We start from the raw sequence: 23,602 nt of genomic DNA, 5'->3' as shown, positions 1-23,602 counted from the left end.
GTCCCTGTGACGTCGAGACGTACGGGCGCCGCTGGCGGCGGGAAATTTAAAAATTTTAAAAAATGTCTTTTTTTTTTTACATAGTAAAACATTGCTGTCTCAACCAATTTCACATACATCTTGTCCCTAATGCTTTGTCCTGCGCCCTGCCTGCATTTTGTTCTTTCTGCCTGGAAACTGAGAAATGTCCATGGCGTCCAAAAAGTGTCCCTTTAGGTCAAAAGCGGTTTAGATCAGCTAGGAGAACAGCGATAGTAAATCAGAACCACTTGCAGAAATGAGTGATAATGATTCGTGGGGAAATTCGTCATCAGACACTGAAAACGATTTTGCGACTTTGCTCAGCAATGTACTAACTTGGCGCTATATTTCAAATTTCACTGTTTTTGGTTTGATTATATTATTGAATTAAATGTATTATTATTATATTATTTTTTATGATTATTAAATTATAATTTATGATTACGTGTTTCAAATTTTATCCTACCCGGGATGTTTACTAGACTCTTGTTCGGACAGATTTCAGTGAGTTATTCCTACAAATTACAGCCTACAATAAAAAAATACATATTTCCATGCAAAAAAATGGTACCGCTCTCAGCACTAAAAATCGGAAAGAATCATACCGCCAAGGAGGTTAAAAAATAAAACCCAGAACGCACGAAAAATGGATGTAAACGGACAAAAAAATTATGTAAACTGGTCCTTTTAGTTTCTTTGAAAAAACGTGCCTGAACTGATGAAAAAAAAAACAGAATGCCTGTGTGAAAGGACCCTTTCTGTGTTTTCTACGACACCTGAAAAATACTAATAAGTTGATTGAATCTTCAACAAACAGACCATAGGACAGGCATAGCAAACTGGTATTTTTGGCTGCATTTGGCACTTTTGTGGCCCTCAGCGGTTTATGAATTTTCATTTGATGGTATTTAGGTATAAAGGAAGTAAATAAAGATAATTTTTTTCAAATATCTTTAGCTACAGGCTGCTCCTGACATTTTTACCTTGTTAACTGTGGATGTTAAAATCTTTTAACAGGAATTTGCACTTCAAGCAGATCATATTACTTCCATTGACCAGCACCTGTGTTTATAGCCAAGTTTTATTAGCTTTGACATCCAATAGATCAAATTGGCTCTTTGCCACTATGCTCTATTCTAATTCCTTTTGTTTGGGGTCAGGATAGTGTTCCATAGCTTCAGTCTTCAATCATATTCCTCTTGCTCAGGTTGTTTTTCTACAAAACTGTACATGTTTTAGATTTGTTTTGGTCTCCAGCCTCTCCATTAACCTGGTGATCTAGTAAAAAAAAAAAAAGACAAGATGAATGTTAAAAAGGGGGGATACACGCTGTGCTTGTTGATTTGTGAGAGAGATCTCTGTTCTTAGTGTTAGTATTTCTCTCAGCATTTTCTGAAATTTTGTACCAAGTAATCAAATATATACTGTATGGCCAAAAGTTGGTGAACACATGATCATCACACCTCTACTATTTTATAAAGTTGTGGCTGTAATACCCCCTATACTGTCATGTGACTATACCGGCTTCCACACTTTTAACAAGACTTCCACATATTTTGGAGTGTGCGCAAGAGAATATTTGCCTATTCAGCCAAAAAGAGCATTTTTGAGATTGGATTTTGATGTTGAATGAAAGCATCTGGCTCACAACCGGTGGTTCATTTCATTCTAAAGATGCTCAAAGTAGGGATGAGGTTGGTGCTCTGTGCCAGCCATACTAGTTCCTCAACACCAAACCCCTCAACTATGTATTTATGGATCTGGCTTTGTGCACAGGTTCACGGTCAAGGGGCTTCCGCAAACTTACCACAAGGGTGGAAGCACAAAATAGTCTAAAATGCCTTTAGATATTATAACATTAACAGTACTCTATGCAAAGTCACATACAGTCAGGTCCATAAATATTGGGACATCGACACAATTCTAACATTTTTGGCTCTATATACCACCACAATGGATTTGAAATGAAACGAACAAGATGTGCTTTAACTGCAGACTGTCAGCTTTAATTTGAGGGTATTTACATCCAAATCAGGTGAACGGTGTAGGAATTACAACAGTTTGCATATGTGCCTCCCACTTGTTAAGGGACCAAAAGTAATGGGACAGAATAATAATCATAAATCAAACTTTCACTTTTTAATACATGGTTGCAAATCCTTTGCAGTCAATTACAGCCTGAAGTCTGGAACGCATAGACATCACCAGACGCTGGGTTTCATCCCTGGTGATGCTCTGCCAGGCTTCTACTGCAACTGTCTTCAGTTCTTGGAGCACTTTCCCTTCAGTTTTGTCTTCAGCAAGTGAAATGCATGCTCAATTGGATTCAGGTCAGGTGATTGACTTGGCCATTGCATAACATTCCACTTCTTTCCCTTAAAAAACTCTTTGGTTGCTTTTGCAGTATGCTTTGGGTCATTGTCCATCTGCACTGTGAAGCGGCGTCCAATGAGTTCTGAAGCATTTGGCTGAATATGAGCAGATAATATTGCCCAAAACACTTCAGAATTCATCCTGCTGCTTTTGTCAGCAGTCACATCATCAATAAATACAAGAGAACCAGTTCCATTGGCAGCCATACATGCCCACGCCATGACACTACCACCACCATGCTTCACTGATGAGGTGGTATGCTTAGGATCATGAGCAGTTCCTTTCCATCTCCATACTCGTCTCTTCACATCACTCTGGTACAAGTTGATCTTGGTCTCATCTGTCCATAGGATGTTGTTCCAGAACTGTGAAGGCTTTTTTAGATGTCGTTTGGCAAACTCTAATCTGGCCTTCCTGTTTTTGAGGCTCACCAATGGTTTACATCTTGTGGTGAACCCTTTGTATTCACTCTGGTGAAGTCTTCTCTTGATTGTTGACTTTGACACACATACACCTACCTCCTGGAGAGTGTTCTTGATCTGGCCAACTGTTGTGAAGGGTGTTTTCTTCACCAGGGAAAGAATTCTCTGGTCATCCACCACAGTTTTCCGTGGTCTTCCGGGTCTTTTGGTGTTGCTGAGCTCACTGGTGCGTTCCTTCTTTTTAAGAATGTTCCAAACAGTTGTTTTGGACACGCCTAATGTTTTTTGCTATCTCTCTGATGGGTTTGTTTTGTTTTTTCAGCCTAATGATGGCTTGCTTCACTGATAGTGACAGCTCTTTGGACCTCATCTTGAGAGTTGACAGCAACAGATTCCAAATGCAAATAGCACACTTGAAATGAACTCTGGACCTTTTATCTGCTCACTGTAATTGGGATAATGAGGGAATAACACACACCTGGCCATGGAACAGCTGAGAAGCCAATTGTCCCATTACTTTTGGTCCCTTAACAAGTGAGAGGCACATATGCAAACTGTTGTAATTCCTACACCATTCACCTGATTTGGATGTAAATACCCTCAAATTAAAGCTGACAGTCTGCAATTAAAGCACATCTTGTTCGTTTTATTTCAAATCCATTGTGGTGGTGTATAGAGCCAAAAACGTTAGAATTGTGTCGATGTCCCAATATTTATGGACCTGACTGTATGTGTCTAACGTGCACTAGAAAAAAAGCATCTTAAGTCCATTGTTTTAATTAATTCTTCTAAGATGGCTGGAGTTTACAAAATGCTCAAAGGTGTGCAGGCATATTAGATAATTTAGGTCCTTGTGTACCAAAGGAGAAGTCCATTATTAGTGAACTTTTGCTGTAATGTAATAGAATTATTGAAATTAGGATAGCACAAATCTCTGAAAAGGAGGATACACCGAGAGTGAGATAATTTGTCATAGCACTTGGTGTCTAAAATTAAATGAACAGCAACAAAAATATATGTGATATTATGTAGACTGGTGTTTTTCTGTTTGGTTTCCATGCACCAAAACTCCATACCTTTCCACATCTTTATATTCATTAAATGAAAAAACCCACACAACATTCTTTTCCAATCTCTCGCTTTCTGTATATTTGGTAGGTACAAAGATTTGAAAGTTCTGTCTCTGGTGGCCTGACACTTCCACTGAGGCCTTTCTGGGAGGTAATATATCTAGTTTATGGACCATAACTGCCTTTTAATTCTATAGCAATCAGTGTTTAAGTGATACCTTTTACCTTGAGCAAGTCTTTCCTTTACTCTCTTCAAAAACTAAGGTCTCTGGAAGAATCTTCATATTCGATACTTCCTGAGGCCTGTCCCCTCTGAGTACTATGTTTCTTCCCTATACTCCTACTTCTACTTGCAGTGGCATAGGGGCAGGCAGATAAAACCACAGCAAGTGGTGGGGGATGAAGGCATCTGAAACACCTGAAAGCTTCAGATACGGAAGATTCTTGGAGAAAGAAGGGAGTGGCAGATGGCAAAGACGCTCCAGAAGGCCATAGCTTTTGAAGAGAGTGATATGCTTTGTAACATTCAAAGAGTGAGCCAATAGGGCATATCACTTACAATCCAAACTTTCTACCGTAATGGCTCACAAAACTTTTCCACTGGAAATCTTTCCTGAATAGAAGTATTGCAGGAGCCAAACAATTGGGTGAAGGTGCACAAGTCTATGGATAGCCTTCTAGGCCTCAGACCGCATCTGCTACCATCCAAGACAATACCTTTGTAAATTTATACAATAAAATTTACAGAAAGCTGAGTAATTGATCTCTGTTAGTAACCCATGATACTGTGTGGCACTGTTTATCATGGTTATGCTCTGCCAGAAACTGGTATATTGAGGTTAAAGTGACCTGGTCAGCTTGACTGTGCAACAAAAAAGACAGCTGGTGTGTTAAAAGAACATTATACACCTTTCAAAATAGCTTTTGCATAGATATATAGATCTTTACTCTTAACCAGTAACCTATTATGATGACTTTATTCTATTACACAGTTGCTTTAAAGCATTTTTAATGTCAGGTTCATTGATGAGATTGGATGAGAAGAGATAGCTCACAATCGTTCCAGTTCATCCCGAATATGCTCAGTAAGGCAGAGGTCAGGACTCGCTATAGTTCCTCAATGACAAACTCTCAAACTATGTCTTCATGGATCAGGCTTCATACGTAGGGGCACAGTCATGCTGGTTCAGAAAAGGGCCTTCCATAAACTTGCCACAAGGTTGGAAGTGCAAAACCATTACCTAATATATCTGTGATCATACCTGTTCTTTACAAATTTTTCAAGCATAATTATTTACAAGGAACTAAATACACAGCAAAAACCTTGGAACAGTTTTACTTGTTGACGGATTTGTGCTTATGCTTTCTCAGTTTTCTGATTCATTAACCCCTGCCAGGGCATGATGACCTTGCTTTATTTCATTGCAGCTAGAACATTAAAGTTTATTCACAGAGTGTCCCAGCCTATGATTGGACGTTCAGGAAGTAGCTGAAGATCGATGAGGTCTCTTTCGTCCAATAAGCAAGCTTTCTGTGTTATATTGACAGCATTGTACAATACAGATGCCATTTGGTTTACAGCACCCCCCCTTTAATGTACTCAGCCTCCCCCCACATTACCCACCTCAGTGTCAGGAATGGACTCAGCACTGGTGGTGGGACTCGCCTGCCGTGTGGGTTGCAGTACCAGAGCTGACCAGCGGGTGCTCTCAGCAATGGACTCAGCACTGGTGGTGGGACTCACCTGCCGTGTGGGCTGCAGTACCAGAGCTGACCAGCGGGTGCTCTTAGCAGCCAGAAGCTCACAATCAGCCAAACCTGGGGCTGATTACAGAAAGGTGTATATAAGGCATGACCAGGCCTGTGCTCTGGGCCTTGGTGTGATGTCAGTAATCTAGGAGTGACCAGAAAGGTGTGGACTGACACAGGGAAACGCAGGTCTCAGGTACAATATAATACAGTTTATTATTAGCCACCCAGAGATATATATATATATATATATATATATATATATATATATATATATATATATATATATATATATATATATAAACGCACAGTGAACAAACTAACCTTCCACTAATCTTAGGAGGTGCAGGAACACAGGCGTAGTCAGGGCTGGAGAGGTGGAATGGTCAGGCCGGCCGTAGGGTTCTGTAACGACTGCCTGGTGGTACCTCTAGCAGTCCTCAGGGCAGGATTCCCCAGGGCGCGGAGTCTAAGTCCCAGTCTGCCTTTTCACCAGAGCCCCTGATGGTGGGGATGGACTTGGCGCAGGACTGAGACCAGGTCGCGGCCCCTGAGTACACCTGCTAGTGGTAGAGGGATCCGCCAGAGGTATGTGCAGGTACGGCTGGATCCGTGCAGGATGGATGGATGGCAGAGTAGTTAGCGTGGTCAGACAAGCTGGGTCGGTAACGGTGGAGGCAGATCAGTACAGAGCAGCAGGCAAAGAGTAAACGGGTCACAAGCCAAGGTACAGCAACAGGAGGTCAAACAGCATAGGAGTAGGCAGAAGAATAGTCAGGGATGAGCCAGTAGCCAGAACAGGAGACGGTCAACAGAGATCAGGATCAAGCCGGGTCAGCAACGAAGCAGGAACACAGGATACAGGTACAGAGGCTCATGGGAAAACATACACCAAGGCCCAGAGCACAGGCCTGGTCATGCCTTATATACACCTTTCTGTAATCAGCCCCAGGTTTGGCTGATTGTGAGCTTCTGGCTGCTAAGAGCACCCGCTGGTCAGCTCTGGTACTGCAGCCCACACGGCAGGTGAGTCCCACCACCAGTGCTGAGTCCATTGCTGAGAGCACCCGCTGGTCAGCTCCGGTACTGCAGCCCACACGGCAGGCGAGTCCCACCACCAGTGCTGAGTCCATTCCTGACACTCAGGTTCCAACAACATTCCCCCACATTCAGTCCTCAGCTCCTTTTTACATCAGCCAACCTTCACAACAGTGTCCTCAGTCCTCAGCCCCTTTAACTTTGCCCCTCCCCCCCCCACCCCCCCCACTGTCCTACCTTACACGGACAAATTGGAAGGCAGGAGGCCCAGCAGGTCTGGATAGAGGGTGGAGCTGCAAAATAGTGATTGGTTGCTAAAACTACTCTTCATCCATGGAGCGGGTTTATATTTGGCCTTGCTTTCAGATGCTTCATTGTGCATGTGTGCACAATTTTATTCCTTTTGGGCATGCTTTGCTTGGTCTGCATCAGCAGATTCTGGCTCCTTTTATAGAAAATTGGCAGGTGGACTTTATCGGTCATCTGTGTATAGATTCAGGGAAATGGGCTCTGTCTAGAGGTGTAGCAAGCCCACTTGAGATTAATTCCACCTGATCCTATGCCTTACCTCATTTCCAGCTTCTAACTTACATGGATCAAGCTGGAGAGCGTTCCGGTGATTCTTATTCCATTCCATACTCAGACTCCTGGCACACTTTTCTTCTGTATTGCCCAGACTTTCTGTCCTATGGGCCAACGCACCATCCTGTTTCTCATTCGCTGACTTTAACGACAAAGCAGTTGAAGCCTATGTCTTAAGGGACACGGGCCTTTCTGATTTGGCCATCCCTACCCTTTGGAACGATAGCAAGGCAACAACTTGCAGGCTACCATTGCACCTGGAAAGCCCATTTTGCATGATGCAAGACCAGACAATTTTATTCTAGAAAGTACTTTGTGGGACACATCTTGTTCTGCAGTCTAGATTAGCATCTGGCCTTGAGCACCATCAAACGGCAAATTTCTGCTTTAGTCATTCTCTTTCAAAGACTGATGACCTCTCATTCCTCACATAAAGCATTCGCGAAGGTTGTCACTCCCCCCCGTACATTGCTCTGTGTCTGCATGGAAACCAACCTGGTTCTTTCAGGCCTTCAGAGGCTGTCCTTTGATCCTAATAGGGATATTCCCTTATTTGACTTTACTCACAAGGTAGCCTTTTTCACTGCTATCACCCCTGCATGGAGGGTCTTTGAGTTAGTAGCCTTAGCCTGTAAAGAGCCTTTTCAGGTGTTACACAAGGAGACGACTGTCCTAAGGCCTTTCTTCTCCCTTAGGTGGTTTCCTCCATACACCTCAACCAGGATACTAACCTTCCCACTTTGTTCTGTTTTGAAACATCCTAAGGACATGTCTCTCCCCTGTCTGAATATGGATATACAGTAAATTAACAGTTATCCCAATTTGGCTTCAAAAGTGGAAATACACTTTATGTCAAACTCTGGGCAAACAGCTAATGACACATTTGAAATACATATACATTTACAGTTTTATCTGCAATAGGAATTGTACTCTGTGTGGTCAGTAATGTTATTTACACACACTGCACAGCCTGACAGATGTTACACGCATTTCTTAGTTCAGCAAATCGGTTTCCTATGTCATTTTTCTGTCTTCTCTCTGCTTCCCTGTTGAACAGTGAGCCAGCAGTATTTCTGTCCAGTGATCAGGAAGTTTACTGAAGAGTCAGTCAAACTGGCCCAGGAAGCAATCATGCTAAACCAGGGAGAATCAGAGTGAACTGACTGACTACCAGCCAAGAAACGCTGACAAAATTACCTGTCATTTGTCAGGTTAAAAAGTAAACATATGCTGTGTGCATTTAGTTGTTGGCCCCCCCACCCCCAAAACATCTAAAGCAGCTGCTGTGCTGCTTGTTTTCACTTTCTTGAAGAGCCAAGATTGCTGAAGAATCTTGAAGCCGTAGCAAACTTCAATTTTTTTTAAAGGTTCTCCTGCAGTATTATGCCATAATGAGCTAGTATGCACTGCATAACAGGTACCACATGTTGTTATAAGCTTACCTGTAGGTACAAGTTTAAAATCGGATAAGAAGGAAATGATGCACCGTTACTCCAAAGCTATAAATCACATATTATAACCTAATATATACATAATATAAATAAATGTGAAGGCAATATATAAAGTGACACAACGTGCAAGGAACATAAATGTGACCTGATCCTCCTGGGATCTTCAGATGTCTAACTGTGACCTGATCCTCAACGGATCCAGACGTGAACAAAGTGAATACTAAACCACCACAATGATGGTAATAGCAAAAATATGTGAACCATTACTGAAAAGTATGGTACAAAAGTGAATAGATCCTGAGTGGGATCTGAAGTGAAGTAAATTTGGTCATATGCGAGCTCCTCTTCTCCCTCCCAGACTGGGACATTCTTTGGCCTTTGCTCGGGAGGACCTTCCAGAGTTTTTGTTTTTTAACACAATGGGGTTGATTCTGTCTGTGCACAGACAGGGGAAGCTCTGCTGATTTCTATCATCCAATCACGGGCAAGCAAAAATGCTGTTTTTTGTTTTCTTTCTATTCATGTGATTGGGTATTCTTTGCATAGAGAAGCTTTACCTCATTTACTAAGCTCTGGAGCAACTGCACTTGCAGTGCACTGTACATTTGCCTTTAGTAAATCAACCCCAATGTGTATCAGAATATTCTCAAAAGAGGTGTTTTCTTTATATTCCTTACACCTTGCATATAATGTTTTGTATTTTTACCTTCTCTGGTGACATTGTACACATATATCATATCTTATGCTACCATTTGCTGTATACTATTTTTGAAATTGAAAAATGCAATAAATCTCTTGAGAAAACACTTATGAGAGTGTCAAATGTCTGAGTCCCCTGCCACGTGTTGTGGTTTGTTCCTCTGACCCCTACTTTACTAGAGGATCCAGCATGCAAAATTGAAGGAAAGAATCATGGTAAATGGCGAGCAACGCAAGCAATCCAACACTCCCAGAATTGTCAAATTACTAATTTCACATTTGGAAAAATGTTATGCTTATTATGTCACAAGGACTTCCCATTGACATTTACTGAATAGGGTTGCTTTAGGGATATTTTATAAAACAATCCTGTCTTGTTTAATATTTTTCTTCTCCCTCCTGTTTCTGCTCCCTAGCAGACTCATCTCCTGCTTTCCTGTATTAATACATCAGGCCAAATTTATTTTTATTTGCAATATAAAAGTCATATTTGCCAACACTACCCTGATATATTGTTGTTTTTGCTGTATGAATAGTACAAGTCTTCTACAAAATTTCATTGACTTGGATGAATAATTGTTTAAAGGTGGATCCTTCTCTGTTCAGAAGGGTCAATAAAAATGTACAGCAGTCAAATTATAGTATAATGTCACAAGAAGGCTCTTTAGGAGGAAAGCAGCAGTTTGGTTAGTTACCCAGGTTTACAGCGAATCTTTTATATTTACAAGCATAACCAAAAAGGTTGAGTATCTAGCTGCTCTTCCCTAATAGATGCATATACAGAAAGACCCCCCAATGGGACTTTATTGCAGCAACTGAGACATTACACATATGCCCAAGGAGATATGTACATGCATTATATTTACAATCATGCCTCTTGAAATGAAGGAGGAATTTATAACTAATTGACTACCTTACTCACTGGATATATATGAGAGGGAAAAATCTGTAGCACACTGTACAGAAACACAACTCCAACAATGAAACTGCTTTGTTCTTTTGCTTGACCATAGGTTTATTGTAAAATAGGTTTGCGTTTGACTTGTTTGTGCATTGCGTTTTGGCACCTGCATATTTTATGTGTTTTGCCACGTTTTGATGTGTTGTGGGTTTTTTTTTTTCTCTTATTGCTAGGCAGATTTAAAATGCAAAACGTGGCATAAACGCAGCAAAAACTCACTACATGCTTTTCTGTAGCGTCTCCATTGAAGTCTATACTGTAGAATCAAAAACGCAACTTTTTGCACGAAAAAAAGTCCCTGACCCTTCCAAAAAATGCACCAGTTCAAAACACATAGGTAAGAACATGTCCCATAGGAAATCATGTTAAATGGACTGTAGTGCATTTCTGCAAAATGCTTAGGTGTGAACAGGGACTTCCCTTTTAGGCCTGTTTATTAACCCCTTGGCGCTGGTGCCTCCCAGCCCTTGAAGGAGTTTGTGATGCCAACATGTCCCATAGGAAATCATGTTAAATGGACTGTAGTGCATTTCTGCAAAACGCTTAGGTGTGAATAGGGACTTCCCTTTTAGGCTTGTTTATTAACCCCTTGGCGCTGGTGCCTCCCAGCCCTTGAAGGGGTTTGTGATGCCGAGAAGCAGGGTGGGGTTTAGGGTCATGTGACCACCGTGATTGGCTGTCACGGCAGCCACATGATCAGAAAATTCCCGATCGAGCTTTCCATGAGGTGCTGGTAAATGTGCCGGGTGCTCTCTTGGTACATTTGTTCACATTGGGTATTCAAAGATGTGGCCTCTCGACCATCAAGGGTCCGTCACTGAGAGGCCGCATATTTGCGTACCATTGGCGCAAAGGATAGTTAATCAGCTGGTCAGAGAGGTTGGTTAATGGCTGTTTTGCTTTCAGTGGTGAAGAGACCGGAATGCTGTCTGGAAGGCTTCATAAGTGGACTTTGACCTGCTGGGTGAGCTGGCCTGTAACTGAGATTTTCTATACTGTATGTGCTGTGGCTGGAACACTGATAGGAAGATTTACCGGCCATGTGTAAACTGAATCTGAAGACAAAGACTGACATTTTGTCTGTTTGCTGCTGCATAAAGCAGACTTTATGTTTAACGATCTGTCTCCCAGAAGCCTGTTTACCCCTTGGATCCCTACAAGAGATATACAGACATCAACAGGGGAGTCTTCATGTGTTTTGACAAAGTGCTTAATCATAAAGAGGTCTTTATGCAATAGATGCAAACAGTCCCAGATTTGCTAGGACGGTCCTGCATCTTGGACCTCAGTCCCAGTGATGCTGTATCCTGGGTGATGTTCCCAGAATCACAGTGTCACCCTTATTAGAGGTATTGCGCATGTGCAGTATCTGAATAAGGAATTCATCACAGTGACTGGGGGGCAGTGAATGGGTGGTCCCCACATACTTAGAGGCAGATTTTGGGCTGGGCATTTTAGTAAGGGGGAGGGGTCTGGATGGACCCGAGGCACACTGTGGGTGGAGCTAACTGTATACCAGGGATTTCACAAATATTAAAGTCAAAGAAGGAACCGCAGCACCACGTCCTTATATTTACGTACAGAGAAAAAGGAGAGACTATCACTCCTTCAAGTTTAGGACTTTATAGGTGCAAGGTCATCCAACACTACTCAGATTTCAAGAGAAGACCACTGAAGTTTTTTATTACATATATCAAATTAAAATACAAAATGAACTTGCTTAATAACAATATTGAAAGATATATATTCAGTAGGTCTCATAGATGATAGTTCCAAACACCATATTTATACTGTGTAATGAATCCCCACATTTTGCCCATTGGGCTACCTCGGGATATCATTTATACCAGGGATCGGGACTGAAATGTTGGTAAGTATATCCAAACTCGCTTGTTGATGTCTGTATAGCTGTGGATACTTTCTCTGCAATAAACCTATAATTAAACAACAGAACTAAGCAGTTTCAATATAGGAGTTATATGGAACATATTGGGAGCGGGCAAAGTCTATAAACTGCAGTTTCTTAAACTTTGGGGTATGCAGAGCCGGTTCGCTTTCAGAGCCAGACGTTTTTATTTGTACTCTGTAATGAAAGCTAGAAAATAGTTGTTTGACCATAAAATTGTCCTCAAAGCTCCAAATCATAAGGCTTTGAAAAAAATCCATCATTTGACAAACAAGTCAATATTAAATCTTTCCTTGGATGAAGGCTTTGGGAGTATATAAGCAACATCGTGCACATGAGGCATTTCTTGGACTCTTTCAGAGGTATGGCAGTGTTTTGCCACTGTTATCTGGCATCTAATCACTGTATGAAAACAAATGTAACAGCAGCACTCTGGACTTTGATTTGCTTTGATGAGGTGACCTTAGTTTATGCTGCCAGTTACCTAACTGATCAAATCTCACTATCTCTCGTAATGATGGAGCTCAGTTTCCTTTACACATAGCAATTACACAAACATCTATCAAACATAAACCAGATTGCTTATAATGTGGATCTGTTTTAGTTAATTGGCAAACTCACTTAAAATGTATATATATACCTGTATTCAATGCCTATAATACAAAGTTAGGGTAGTGTTAAAGAGAGGGCATCATAAGCTACTCAGCATGTTCAGCAAAATAACAGATCTGATTTATTCTTTGTACTGAGAATAAGCAGCATGTCCTTACCTTTCAATTACTACCCTTTAATTTGCCCAAGCAGGCAATCAGCAGGTCTTAACTCATAACATGGGTGACTGTACACCTCCTCTGTAACAGTTTTGCTTTTCTCAGCAATGTGAAACTTTATTCAATGGAGTATAAGGAATTCTGGATCACAGAAAACCTGATGGGATTGTAGCTTCACTGAGAAAAGGGAACCTGTTATTTTTCAAACATAGGGGCAAATACATATTTTCTTTAATTCACCATGCCACCTTTCACTTTCTTTTCCCCTCAGAGTGCCAATGGAACCCCTGCACATCCAATGCAAATACCAACTTTCCTAAAGTCGATATTTGCATAGGCTTTAGTTCACCCTCTTTTTCACAGTGCCTATTAGTCGTGATTGTTTAGACGCTGCCTTCTGGGAGTTGTGAGTGCACATGTGTACTCTTCTCATACCCAAATTTTGGATTTTGAAGGTACCCCAATGGCATGCTGCAGCAGGAGTAAGTTAAAGCATATCAGTGGTTTTAAAAGTCCATTCAGGGCAAAGTAAGAGATTTAGTTTAACCCCTACTCCCATCTCATTAACTCCCATAGCACATACAGTTGTGTTCAAAATAATAGCAGTCAGACATCACTAACCTGATCAATCACTGTTTTTGGTAGAAATGATATTTCTACATGGCAAATAATTTACTAGCAGGTGTAGTAGAGTAATAGAAATCCAACAGACGCAACAGTCATGACATGCATGCTGCTGAATCTGTGTAATTGAATCACTAATTGAAAGGGGCATGTTCAAAATAATAGCAGTGTGGAGTTCTATTAGTGAGGTCATTCATTCTTTGAAAAACAAATGGCAATTATTGCCCTTATTTAAGGAAGGAAGGCAGCAAATGTTGTGCATGCTGGTTACAGTGCATTTCTCTCTGAAATTCTGAGGAAAATGGGTCGTTCCAGACATTGTTCAGAAGAACAGAGTACCTTGCTTAACCCCTTCCCGCCGACGCCTCCCGGCCCTTTAACAGATTCAGACGCCGGGAGGCGGGGCGGTTGGGGCGTGGTTTAGGAATCATGTGACCACCGTGATGACGCGTCACGGCGGTCACATGATCGGGAAAGGTCCCGTTCGAAAGAGCGGACCGGGACCTTTCCGTGAGTACCACACGTGTGCTGGGAGCGTGCAGGGCGCGCGCTCTCAGCACATATGTATTTAGTTACATGGACGCAAATGTGCGGCCGCTCGGCGTCTAGGCCCAGGCGCCGGGAGGCCGCGCATTTGTGTGCGGCCGGCGCAAAGGGGTTAAAAAGTTGATTGGAGAGGGGAAAACATATACAGAAGTGCAGAAAATTTTAGCTGCTCAGCTAAAATGATCGCAAATGCTTTAAAATGGCAACCAAAACCTGAAAGACGTGGAAGAAAGCGAAAAACTAAAAATTCGAATGGATAGAAGAATAGCCAAAATGGCAAGGACTCAGCCCACAATAAGCTCCAGGAAGATCAGAGAAGGTCTAAAGTTACCTGTGAGTACTGTTACAATTAGAAGACGTCTATGTGAAGCCAAGCTATCTGCAAGAAGCCCCCGCAAAGTCCCACTGTTGACAAAAAGACGTGCTGAAGAGGTTACAATTTGCCAAAGAGCACATTGACTGGCCTAGAGAGAAATGGCGCAACATTTTGTGGACTGATGAAAGTAAGATTGTTCTTTTTGGGTCTAGTGGCCGGAGACAGTTTGTCAGACGACCCCCAAACACTGAATTCAAGCCACAGTACACTGTGAAGACAGTGAGGCATGGTTGTGCAAGCATCATGATATGGGGATGTTTCTCATACTACGGTGTTGGGTCTATTTATCGCACACCAGGGATCATGGATCAGTTTGAATACATCAGAATACTTGAAGAGGTCATGCTGCCTTATGCTGAAGAGGAAATGCCCTTGAAATGGGTGTTCCAAAAAGACAACAACCCCAAACACCAATAAACGTGCAACATCTTGGTTCCAGACCAACAAGATTGACTATATGGAGTGGCCAGTCCAATCCCCGGATCTTAATCCAATAGAAAACTTGTGGGGTGACATAAAAAATGCAGTTTCTGAGGCAAAACCAAGAAATAGAGAAGAACTGTGGAATGTAGTCCAATCATCCTGGGCTGGAATACCTGATCACAGGTGCCAGAAGTTGGTTGACTCCATGCAACACAGATGTACAGCAGTTCCCAGAAACAGTGCTTATACAACTAAATATTAATTAAGTGATTCAAAGGAAAGCAAAATCTTCAAACATTTTTCAGTTTATATAGTGAATGTTTGAGTTTGCAAAGAAGAATACAAACACTGCTATTTTTTTGAACAGTCTAATATTCACTTTTCTTCAATTTTTTTAGAGGAACAACACAAATTTGATATATTTTTCTTCATGTTTTGATTTGGAATAGAATGTGTAGTGTTCCCAATGCATTTGTGTGTATGGAAATAAAAGCTATTAGAAAAAGCTATTAGAAGGATTTTGAGCTTTATTCACTTTTTTAAACACACTGCTATTATTTTGAACACAACTGTACTTATCTTTATAACACACCTCCACCACTTTGTTTAGCAGGAGCCAAAGAAAATACCCAGTACTTCTGGGTATGGATGAGAATGTAGTTCAATCAGCACTGTCACACAGTTGTCCTCAACCGTGTCTATGAGCTACGACTCCTGCTACTCGTAGCCCAGACACAGCTTTACTTTCATTCATGAAAGCTAAACAAAGTGGCGAAGGAGCAAAGTAAAGTTAAACATTATATATACTGTACAATGCCTTGAAAAAGTATTCATACCCCTTGAAATGTTCCACATTTTGTCATGTTACAACCAAAAGCGTAGTGTGTGTGTGTGTTTATATCCTTCGCAGACCGAATTGGGGATTTTCCTTCTCTTGGGCAAGCAATAGTGTGTGTGTGTGTGTGTGTGTGTGTGTATGTGTGTGTATATATATATATATATATATATATATATACACACACAGTGACTTAAAAAGTATTCATGCACCTTGAAATTTTCCACATTTTGTCATGTTACAAACAAAAATGTAAATGTATTTTATTGGGATTATATGTGATAGCCAGACAGAAATTGGCGCATAATTGTGAAGTGGAGAGAAAATGATACATGGATTTCAAAATTTTTTACAAATAAATATATGAAAACTGTGGCATACATTTGTACTTAGCCCCCTTTGCTCTGATACCCCTAACTATAATCTAGTGGAACCAATTGCCTTCAGAAGTCACTTAATTAGTAGAGTCCACCTGTGTGTAATTTAATCTCAGTATAAATACAGATGTTCTGTGAAGCCCTCAGAGGTTTGTTAGAGAACATTAGTGAACAAACAGTATCATGAAGGCCAAGGAACATACCAGGCAGGTCAAGGAAAAAGTTGTGCAGCAGTTTAAAGAAGGGATAGGTTATAAAAAAATATCCCAAGCAGACAGGCGATGTCTCGCAATACACCCAGCAATCCGGGCTCCCATCCATTCCTGCACCACTGTTTGAACTGGGCACACATGGGGTTTCTGCAGCTGGAGGTGGCCAGGACACAGAGCAGGCTATTCAGTGGGCACAAGAGTACTCCCCTGGGGGTGGCAAACATTGGCCAGTTCAGACTGGAGGCTGTACTTTTTTGATGTTCCATCAAAATCAACAGTTGCAGTGAGTGTTTTTGTCACACTACCTGGCATGGCTGTATTCTGGAATCTCTGTATTTCTATCTGTATTTAATTCAAATTGAGCACTGTAGGAATGGATGTCTTCCAGAAAGCAGGGTGGGGGAGGCACAGCAATAAAGGGCACATGTGCACCACTGTCAGATCTAGAAGTACCTAGTAGAAGTTCTGCTGTGTTATCCTCTCCTGGAAGGCCAGGAGCCTCTAGGCAGTCTGAACTACTACGTTTGTCTGGCATTGTGGCTACTACTAGGGCATCCACTTCAGCATATGTAGCCAAAGACGATCTTGCTTCAGCCTTAGTAGGTTTAGAAGATATAATTGCAGGAATGATTGCATCAGTTTCTCAGGTGAATAAGAAGTGGGAGAGATCCCGTTCACCGGATCCACTGGTCCTTGAACAGGAATGGATGGAACTAGAGGATGAGGGGGCATTAGAGGACCTGGAAAAAGATCAGGCAGTAGTTTCTGTATCTGAAGGGTCTCAGCCTGAGGAGAAGAAGGCAGTTTCAGCTTCTCAGGCTCAAAGGTCATTAATTCAGGACCTTACTGATATGGTCCGTTCATGATTCAGGTTACCCCCCCATTGAGTCCTCTGAGGTTACGTACTCTTCCCTGGGTTCTTTAAGGCCTCAGCAGAGTATTCAGGCATTTCCAGTGCATTCTGTCTTGGAACAAATTATATATGCTGATTGGGATCACCCGGATAGGAGTTTCATCCCGCCAAAAAGATTTTCTCTCTTATGGAAGAGAAGTGTGTTAAGAAATGGGGCATGCCTGTAGATGATGCAGCTGTTTCATCCCTGAATAGGTCATTACATGTCGTGTATATAACTTCCAGGTTTTCAAGGATCCAGCAGATAAGAAGCTGGACTCTCTACTTAAGGCCTCCTTCTCTTTGGCAGGGTTGGCCACGCAGCCAGCAGCAGCAGCTATTGGTATCTTCCAGTGTCTTTCTGGACTGTTTAATCAGCTGCTGGAAGGGCCATCAGTGCAGGGAGTATGCTCGGCTGAGGATTTGGAGGATGTTGCACGTGCTTTATTTTTTGTGGATGCTCTTAAGGCTCTTTCACACGGGCGTTTAGTATGTCCGTTTTTCATAATGGAACACCCGTGTGAAAGGACCCTTAAGGATTTGATTCAGCAGATGTTTTGCATGGCCCTCTTATCAGTTGCACAGGGTTTTGTGGCTGAAGAATTGGTTGGCGGAATTGCCATGCAAGAAATTGTCAGGTTTTCCCTTTCATGAGGAGCGACTCTTTGGGGAGGATTTGGATAAATGTATCCAAACGATTTCAGAAGCAAAGAGTTATCTGTTGCCTTTTAAAAGGAAATCCAAGTGCACTTCTTTAAGGGATCAGGGGATTTGGCGGCTGGTCCCTCATCTACCAGACAGTCATTTTGTCGCGTGCAAGCCCCAGCCTCTAGGGGTAGGACACAAGGTCAGAACCCAAGGAGACCTTGGATGCAAAAATCAGCCAAGACATGTCCTGAGTCCGCCTCCTTATGAATTAGCGCCCTCAAACGTTCGGGTGGAGGGTAGGCTGTTGAATTTTGCAACTGCCTTTAAGACTCTTATCCAGGACAGGTGGGTCATTTCTATGATTTATCTGGGGTATATGACTAGAGTTTCAGGGGTTCCCTCCTCCCTGGTTCCTATAGTCAAATGTACTACGAATACAGAAAAAAGGGCTGTTGCAAGCACTCGATTACATGTTGTCTCAGGGGGTGATCACAGAAGTTCCAATGGACAGGAAGTTTCAAGGGTTTTATTCAAACCTATTCATAAGTCTAAAGTCAAATGGGGATCTAAGGCCCATTTTGGACCTTGAGACTCTAAATTGATTTTTAAAAGTTCATTCCTTTCATATGGAATCTGTCCGGTCAGTAATGGCCTTGTTGCAGGAAGGAGATATTTTAGTGTCCATAGATATCAAGGACGCATACCTGCATGTGCCAATATTCAATTCTCACCAAAAATGTCTGTGTTTTGCAGTAGGGGTTTGGCATTTCCAATTTATAGCTCTGCTGTTTGGGCTGGCCACAGCTCCTCAAGTGTTTACAAAGGTTCTGGTATTGGAGTTGCTCAGAACTCGAGGTGTATCAGTCATACATTATCTAGATCATCTGTTGCTCAGAGGTCAGGCGGTACCAGGTCTAGAGCAGGATATGGCTCTTATGGTTCAGTAGCCCTGGAGCCAGTACAGAGCCTGAAATAGTTGGGGATGATCCTAGACATGGTTCAGGCAAAGGTATTTCTGCCTCCAGGGAAATATTGCACCCTGAGAGACCAGGTCTGCAGTTTAAGCGCCAAGAGGTATCCTTCAATTTGCCTCTGTATGAGATTGCTGGGGAAGACAGTGTCCCCATTCAAGACTGTGCCCTATGCGCAATTCCACTCCAGACTGCTGCAAAAGAACATTCTGTCTGTTTGGAACAAAAAGATTCCAGCCCTGGATTTCCATATGTCTCTGTCTCCCGAGGTACTGCAGAGCCTGAGTTGGTGGTTGGTGGCTCAGAATTTGGAAAAAGGTATATCCTTTCGACCAGTGGTGTGAAAGGTGGTTACTACCGATGCCAGCCTCTCAGGATGGGGGGCTGCCCTGGAGAAGGCCATTGTTCAGAGAACATGGCATGCAAGAGAAAGGGTTCTATCCATCAATGCCCTAGGACTTTGGGCAGTGAGACTTGCTATGAGGTTTCGGACATTCAGACTTCGGGGCTGGCTAGTAAGGATTCAGTCCGACAATGCCACAGCAGTGGCATACATCAACCACCAGGAGCCGGAGGGCTCAAGAAGAGGTGAATTACATTCTGACTTGGGCAGAAAGTTATGTGCCAAGTTTGTCAGCGGTATTCATTGTGGGCATAGAAAATTGGCAGGCGGATTATCTCAGGGGAATGGACTCTGCACCCCAAGGTTTTCTCGGCAATCTGCCAGAGATGGGGTTGGCCAGATGTAGATCTCTTGGCATCCAGGTTTAACAACAAGGTTGACCTATTTGTGTCCAGAATGAGGAACTCTCATGCGGCAAGGGTGGATGCTATAGTGATTCCTTGGAGTCAGTTTTTCCTAATCTATGCTTTTCCTCCACTTCAGCTGTTGCCACGTCTCCTACGCAGGATTCGAAAGGAGTAGGTTCCAGTAATCCAGATCGCCTCAGCCTGGCCCAGGAGAGCCTGGTATGCAAACATAGTGAGACTGGCAGTGGATGGCCTTTGTCCCTGTCATTCAGGCCAAACCTGCTGTCTCAAGGTTCTATATTGCACCCAGCTTTACGGTCGCTAAACTTGACGGCATGGCTAGGATTCTGTCATTCCATTATGTTAAGCACTAGAAAGATGGTTTCTAGGAACATTTATTACAGAACTTGGTAAGCTTACATTGCCTGGTGTGAGGTCTCGAAATGGCATCCACAGAAATATGTGATTTTTAGGATCCTGTCGTTTCTGCAATCAGGTGTGAGAGGAAATTGGCTGTTGGTGCTATGAAAGACCAGGTTTCAGCGTTTGCTATTTTCTTCCTGAGGCCCATTGAATTTCACTCTCTAGTTCAAACTTTTTGCATTTGCATTGATAAGTAATGCGTTTAGCTCCGCCTGTTATGCTACCGTTTATGTCCATGGATTTTGAACTTGGTCTTAGAGGTTTTGCAGAGACCGCCATATGAGCCTACTAGGGAGATTCTATTAGTCCTGTTAACCCGAAACGTTTTGTTCCTAGTGGCAATCACTTCTGCAAGAAGGGTGTTGGAGCTGGCAGCTCTTTCTTGTAAAGAACCTTATCTGATTTTACATCAGGATAGGTTGGTATTGCGACCTTAACCATCTTTTTTACCAAAGGTAGTTTCTGTTTTCATCTCAATCAGGACATATTTTTTCCTAGGCCACAGTCGACAAGGGAGAGATCCTTGCATACCTTGGATGTGGTACGCACTATAAGGGTCTTCCTGAAGATGATGGTGCAGGTCAGGAAGTTGGATGCTCTTTTTGCACTGTCTGACGGCCCCAGGAATGGGCAGTCAAGGCGACTGTTTCACATTTGATCCACCAGTTGATCATTCAAGCCTATGGTTTGAAGTGTAAAGTCCCACCCTTTCGGGTAAGAGCACACTCTACCTGGAATGTGGGGACATCTTGGGCAATCTGCCATCAGGTGTCAGTTGCTAAGATTTGCAAGGCCGCTACATAGGCTTCGGTTCACACGTTCACAGGGTTCTACCAGGTGAATGTTAGTGCCGTAGAGGACTCTGCCTTTGGTTACAGTGTCTTGCAAATGTCTGAGTAGGTTTTTTGTCGGATTGTTGTTGGTGACTATCATGGTGTCACCCTCCCCTCAAAATGTCTTTATTGCTTTGGGACATCTCACATAATCATGAATAGCCTGCTCTGTGTCCTGTGATGTACGATAAAGAAAATCAGATTTTTTTTTCTACTTACTTTACTGTAAAATCCATTTCTTGGAGTACATCACGGGACACAGAGGTCCCCCCTCTTTCTGTAATTTCATTGCTTGCTGCAAAACTGAGGTACTTCCTGTATAGGTGGGGTTACATAGGGGAGGACTCTTCTCTGATTGGTTGGCCAGTGTCCATTCACCTATAGGTGGCATTAAACCCACATAGTCATGAATAGCCTGCTCTGTGTCCCGTGATGTACTCCAAGAAATGGGTTTTACAGGTAAATATGTAGAAAAAAATCCAATTTTTGGAGGTGTATGGCTCTTATCGGCCATGTGAATGCGGTCTTAATGTATTTAAAAGTTTCAATCATGTCCCCATTTCCTTTTTTTCCTTAAAGTGGAGGTAAAATCCCACTGGACAGTTGTACCTACAGGTAAGCTTATATTAAAGCTTACCTGTATCTCCTAAACATACACCGTTTCGGAGATATTCAGTGTCCCTGCATCCGATGACATCACTGGTGCATGCGCTGTGAAGGAACATCATACCCGTGCCGTTCTTTCTGACCTCTGTGCTGTGGCTGTGACTCCCGCGTGCATGTGCAGGAGTGACGTTCGCTCATTTTGCAATAATTTGAAATCTTTATCCACTGTAGTTCTGGCCAACACTGTATCTCCAAAACTGTACTCAGAGGATTCCTTTTCCCTAAGTGCATTATTTTGCATTTAGAAACACTGAACTGCAGTTTCCACTGCTTTGACCAATCATATCACATTTAAATAGAATAAATAGAAAAGGGCCTTGTACAGAACCTTATGGTACACCACAAATGACCTGTCTGCATTGCGAAAGTGCTACAATTACAACCACATTTTGAGATCAATCAAACGAATCCCCCAAAGGTTAGGTTCTAGCTTGTACTACTTTATTACCACCCTGGTCCAAAACATTTGTGATATAGTACCTTTCTTTCCTCCCACGTCATTTTCTTGTTGTTTGTTCAGTTCCTCCAAAGCTTTCATCTTTTCTTCGTAAACATCAGCTTGTGACTTCCATTGAACTCTGTTATTTGTAAGTCCGTCAAACATTGGCGTAATTTCTTTATGAAACCGTGAAAATTCCTAACAATAACATCATCATCATTATATATTGTGGTCAAAGCTAACACCAATAATGAAATAATACAAGCATATACAAAAATGCAGTAGTGCAAAGGGTTGGATTTTGGAACAGAAATATTTCCCCAGCATGAACTACATAAATAGATATATTATAAATCCAAAATAAATTCTGTAAATTGTTGTCCATCAACTTCACTATATAAACTTTTTAAAGGATTTGCGAAGATTTAAGACTCAAAAGATGGATTTCACCAGAGCATGACCACCAACAAGGCGTTCTGTGTAGAAGCCAGAGTGTGGTGGATGTCCAAGGGCCCAGCTACAACCTTCCTGCTCCTATAGTAAGCCAGGGGAATTGTTCACTTGGCCAAAGCTATGCACACACCAGTCATAGCACAAGAGAAGATGTACTTAAGATTGTTAAGTTGGCCATAGCTGATTCATCCTTTATCCACACATGTGAGGTGGATGGAGGAGTCTTCCCTGCTGGGACAGTGTTTTTGACAGCAGGACTCTCCTCTGTCAGAATACGCTTATCAGTAGCTGCAGCTAGCTTATTGAGAAACATTTTCCAAAAAGCTCTTCTGTTGAATAGTCACATCCACAAATGGATAGAATTTCGATTCATGTATGGCCAGCTTTAGTATCTATTGAGGTCATGCCAGTACAGACAATGGAAATAGGTCAACTTTTCTGTGTTGCAGTCCTTATCAATGTTAATTTGAGGAGATTAGATAGACAAAGCTGCTATCTTGCCTAGAGCTCAAATATCCCTTAAACTATAGATATAATGCACAAGTTCCCCTTACCCAGGGTCGTCTTACTACACAGGCATCCCTAGGCACTTTGCAAGGGCCCCAGGTGCATAGGAGGGCCCCTGCAGCCCCCCCCCCCCCACCAGGGGGAATTGCATGTGAACAGAGCAGGTGATCAGTGCACAGGTGGGGGAAATAAATGGCAATAATCTGTGTATCTCTCACTGCAGCAGCTTAAAGCCAGCATATCCTCCTCCCTCCTGCCAGCTTTCAGCTGCTGCAGGGTGAACCACAAAAGATCAGTTCCAGTTGTTTGCTCCACCCACCACACTGATCACCTCCGCCTGTCCCTTGCTGCCTAGGGGGATCTTTACAATGGAGAGTGGGGGAAGGGGCCGGTAAAATATGTAATTTACTGGCCCCTTCCTTTTAAAAATGAACACAGTGAATGATCAGTACTGATCACTCACTGTGTTCATTCATAGCTAAAGCATAGTAAACTGTATATGTTTATGAATGAACAGGAGCCTCTGTCTCCTGTTCATTCATCTGCAGTGCAGCAGAGGCTGCAGAAAGGAACTCAGTCCCTTTT

At 42.4% G+C, this 23,602-nt stretch overlaps 1 protein-coding gene across 1 annotated transcript in view; it reads right to left on the bottom strand.

The window, feature by feature from the left end:
* Positions 1 to 1,084: 1,084 nt before the first annotated feature.
* The window catches only part of PDE6C (phosphodiesterase 6C), a 114,803-nt gene continuing 92,285 nt past the window's right edge, over positions 1,085 to 23,602 (bottom strand). Inside the window, exons 21-22 of the mRNA XM_089690233.1 lie at positions 22,099 to 22,255; positions 1,085 to 1,299 (exon numbers count right to left, since the gene is read on the bottom strand). Coding sequence (XP_089546359.1) covers positions 1,238 to 1,299; positions 22,099 to 22,255 — 219 coding nt within the window. The 3' untranslated portion in view covers positions 1,085 to 1,237. The remainder of the gene's footprint in view (positions 1,300 to 22,098; positions 22,256 to 23,602) is intronic.

The sequence above is a fragment of the Staurois parvus genome, unplaced genomic scaffold, assembly GCF_062004578.1.
Source record: "Staurois parvus isolate SC_StPar_1 unplaced genomic scaffold, SC_StPar_1.0 ptg000525l, whole genome shotgun sequence".
In the NCBI taxonomy this organism is placed as follows: Eukaryota; Metazoa; Chordata; class Amphibia; order Anura; family Ranidae; genus Staurois; species Staurois parvus.
The sequence above is the reverse complement of the archived record's forward strand: the minus strand, read 5'-3'. Positions and strand labels throughout refer to the sequence as shown.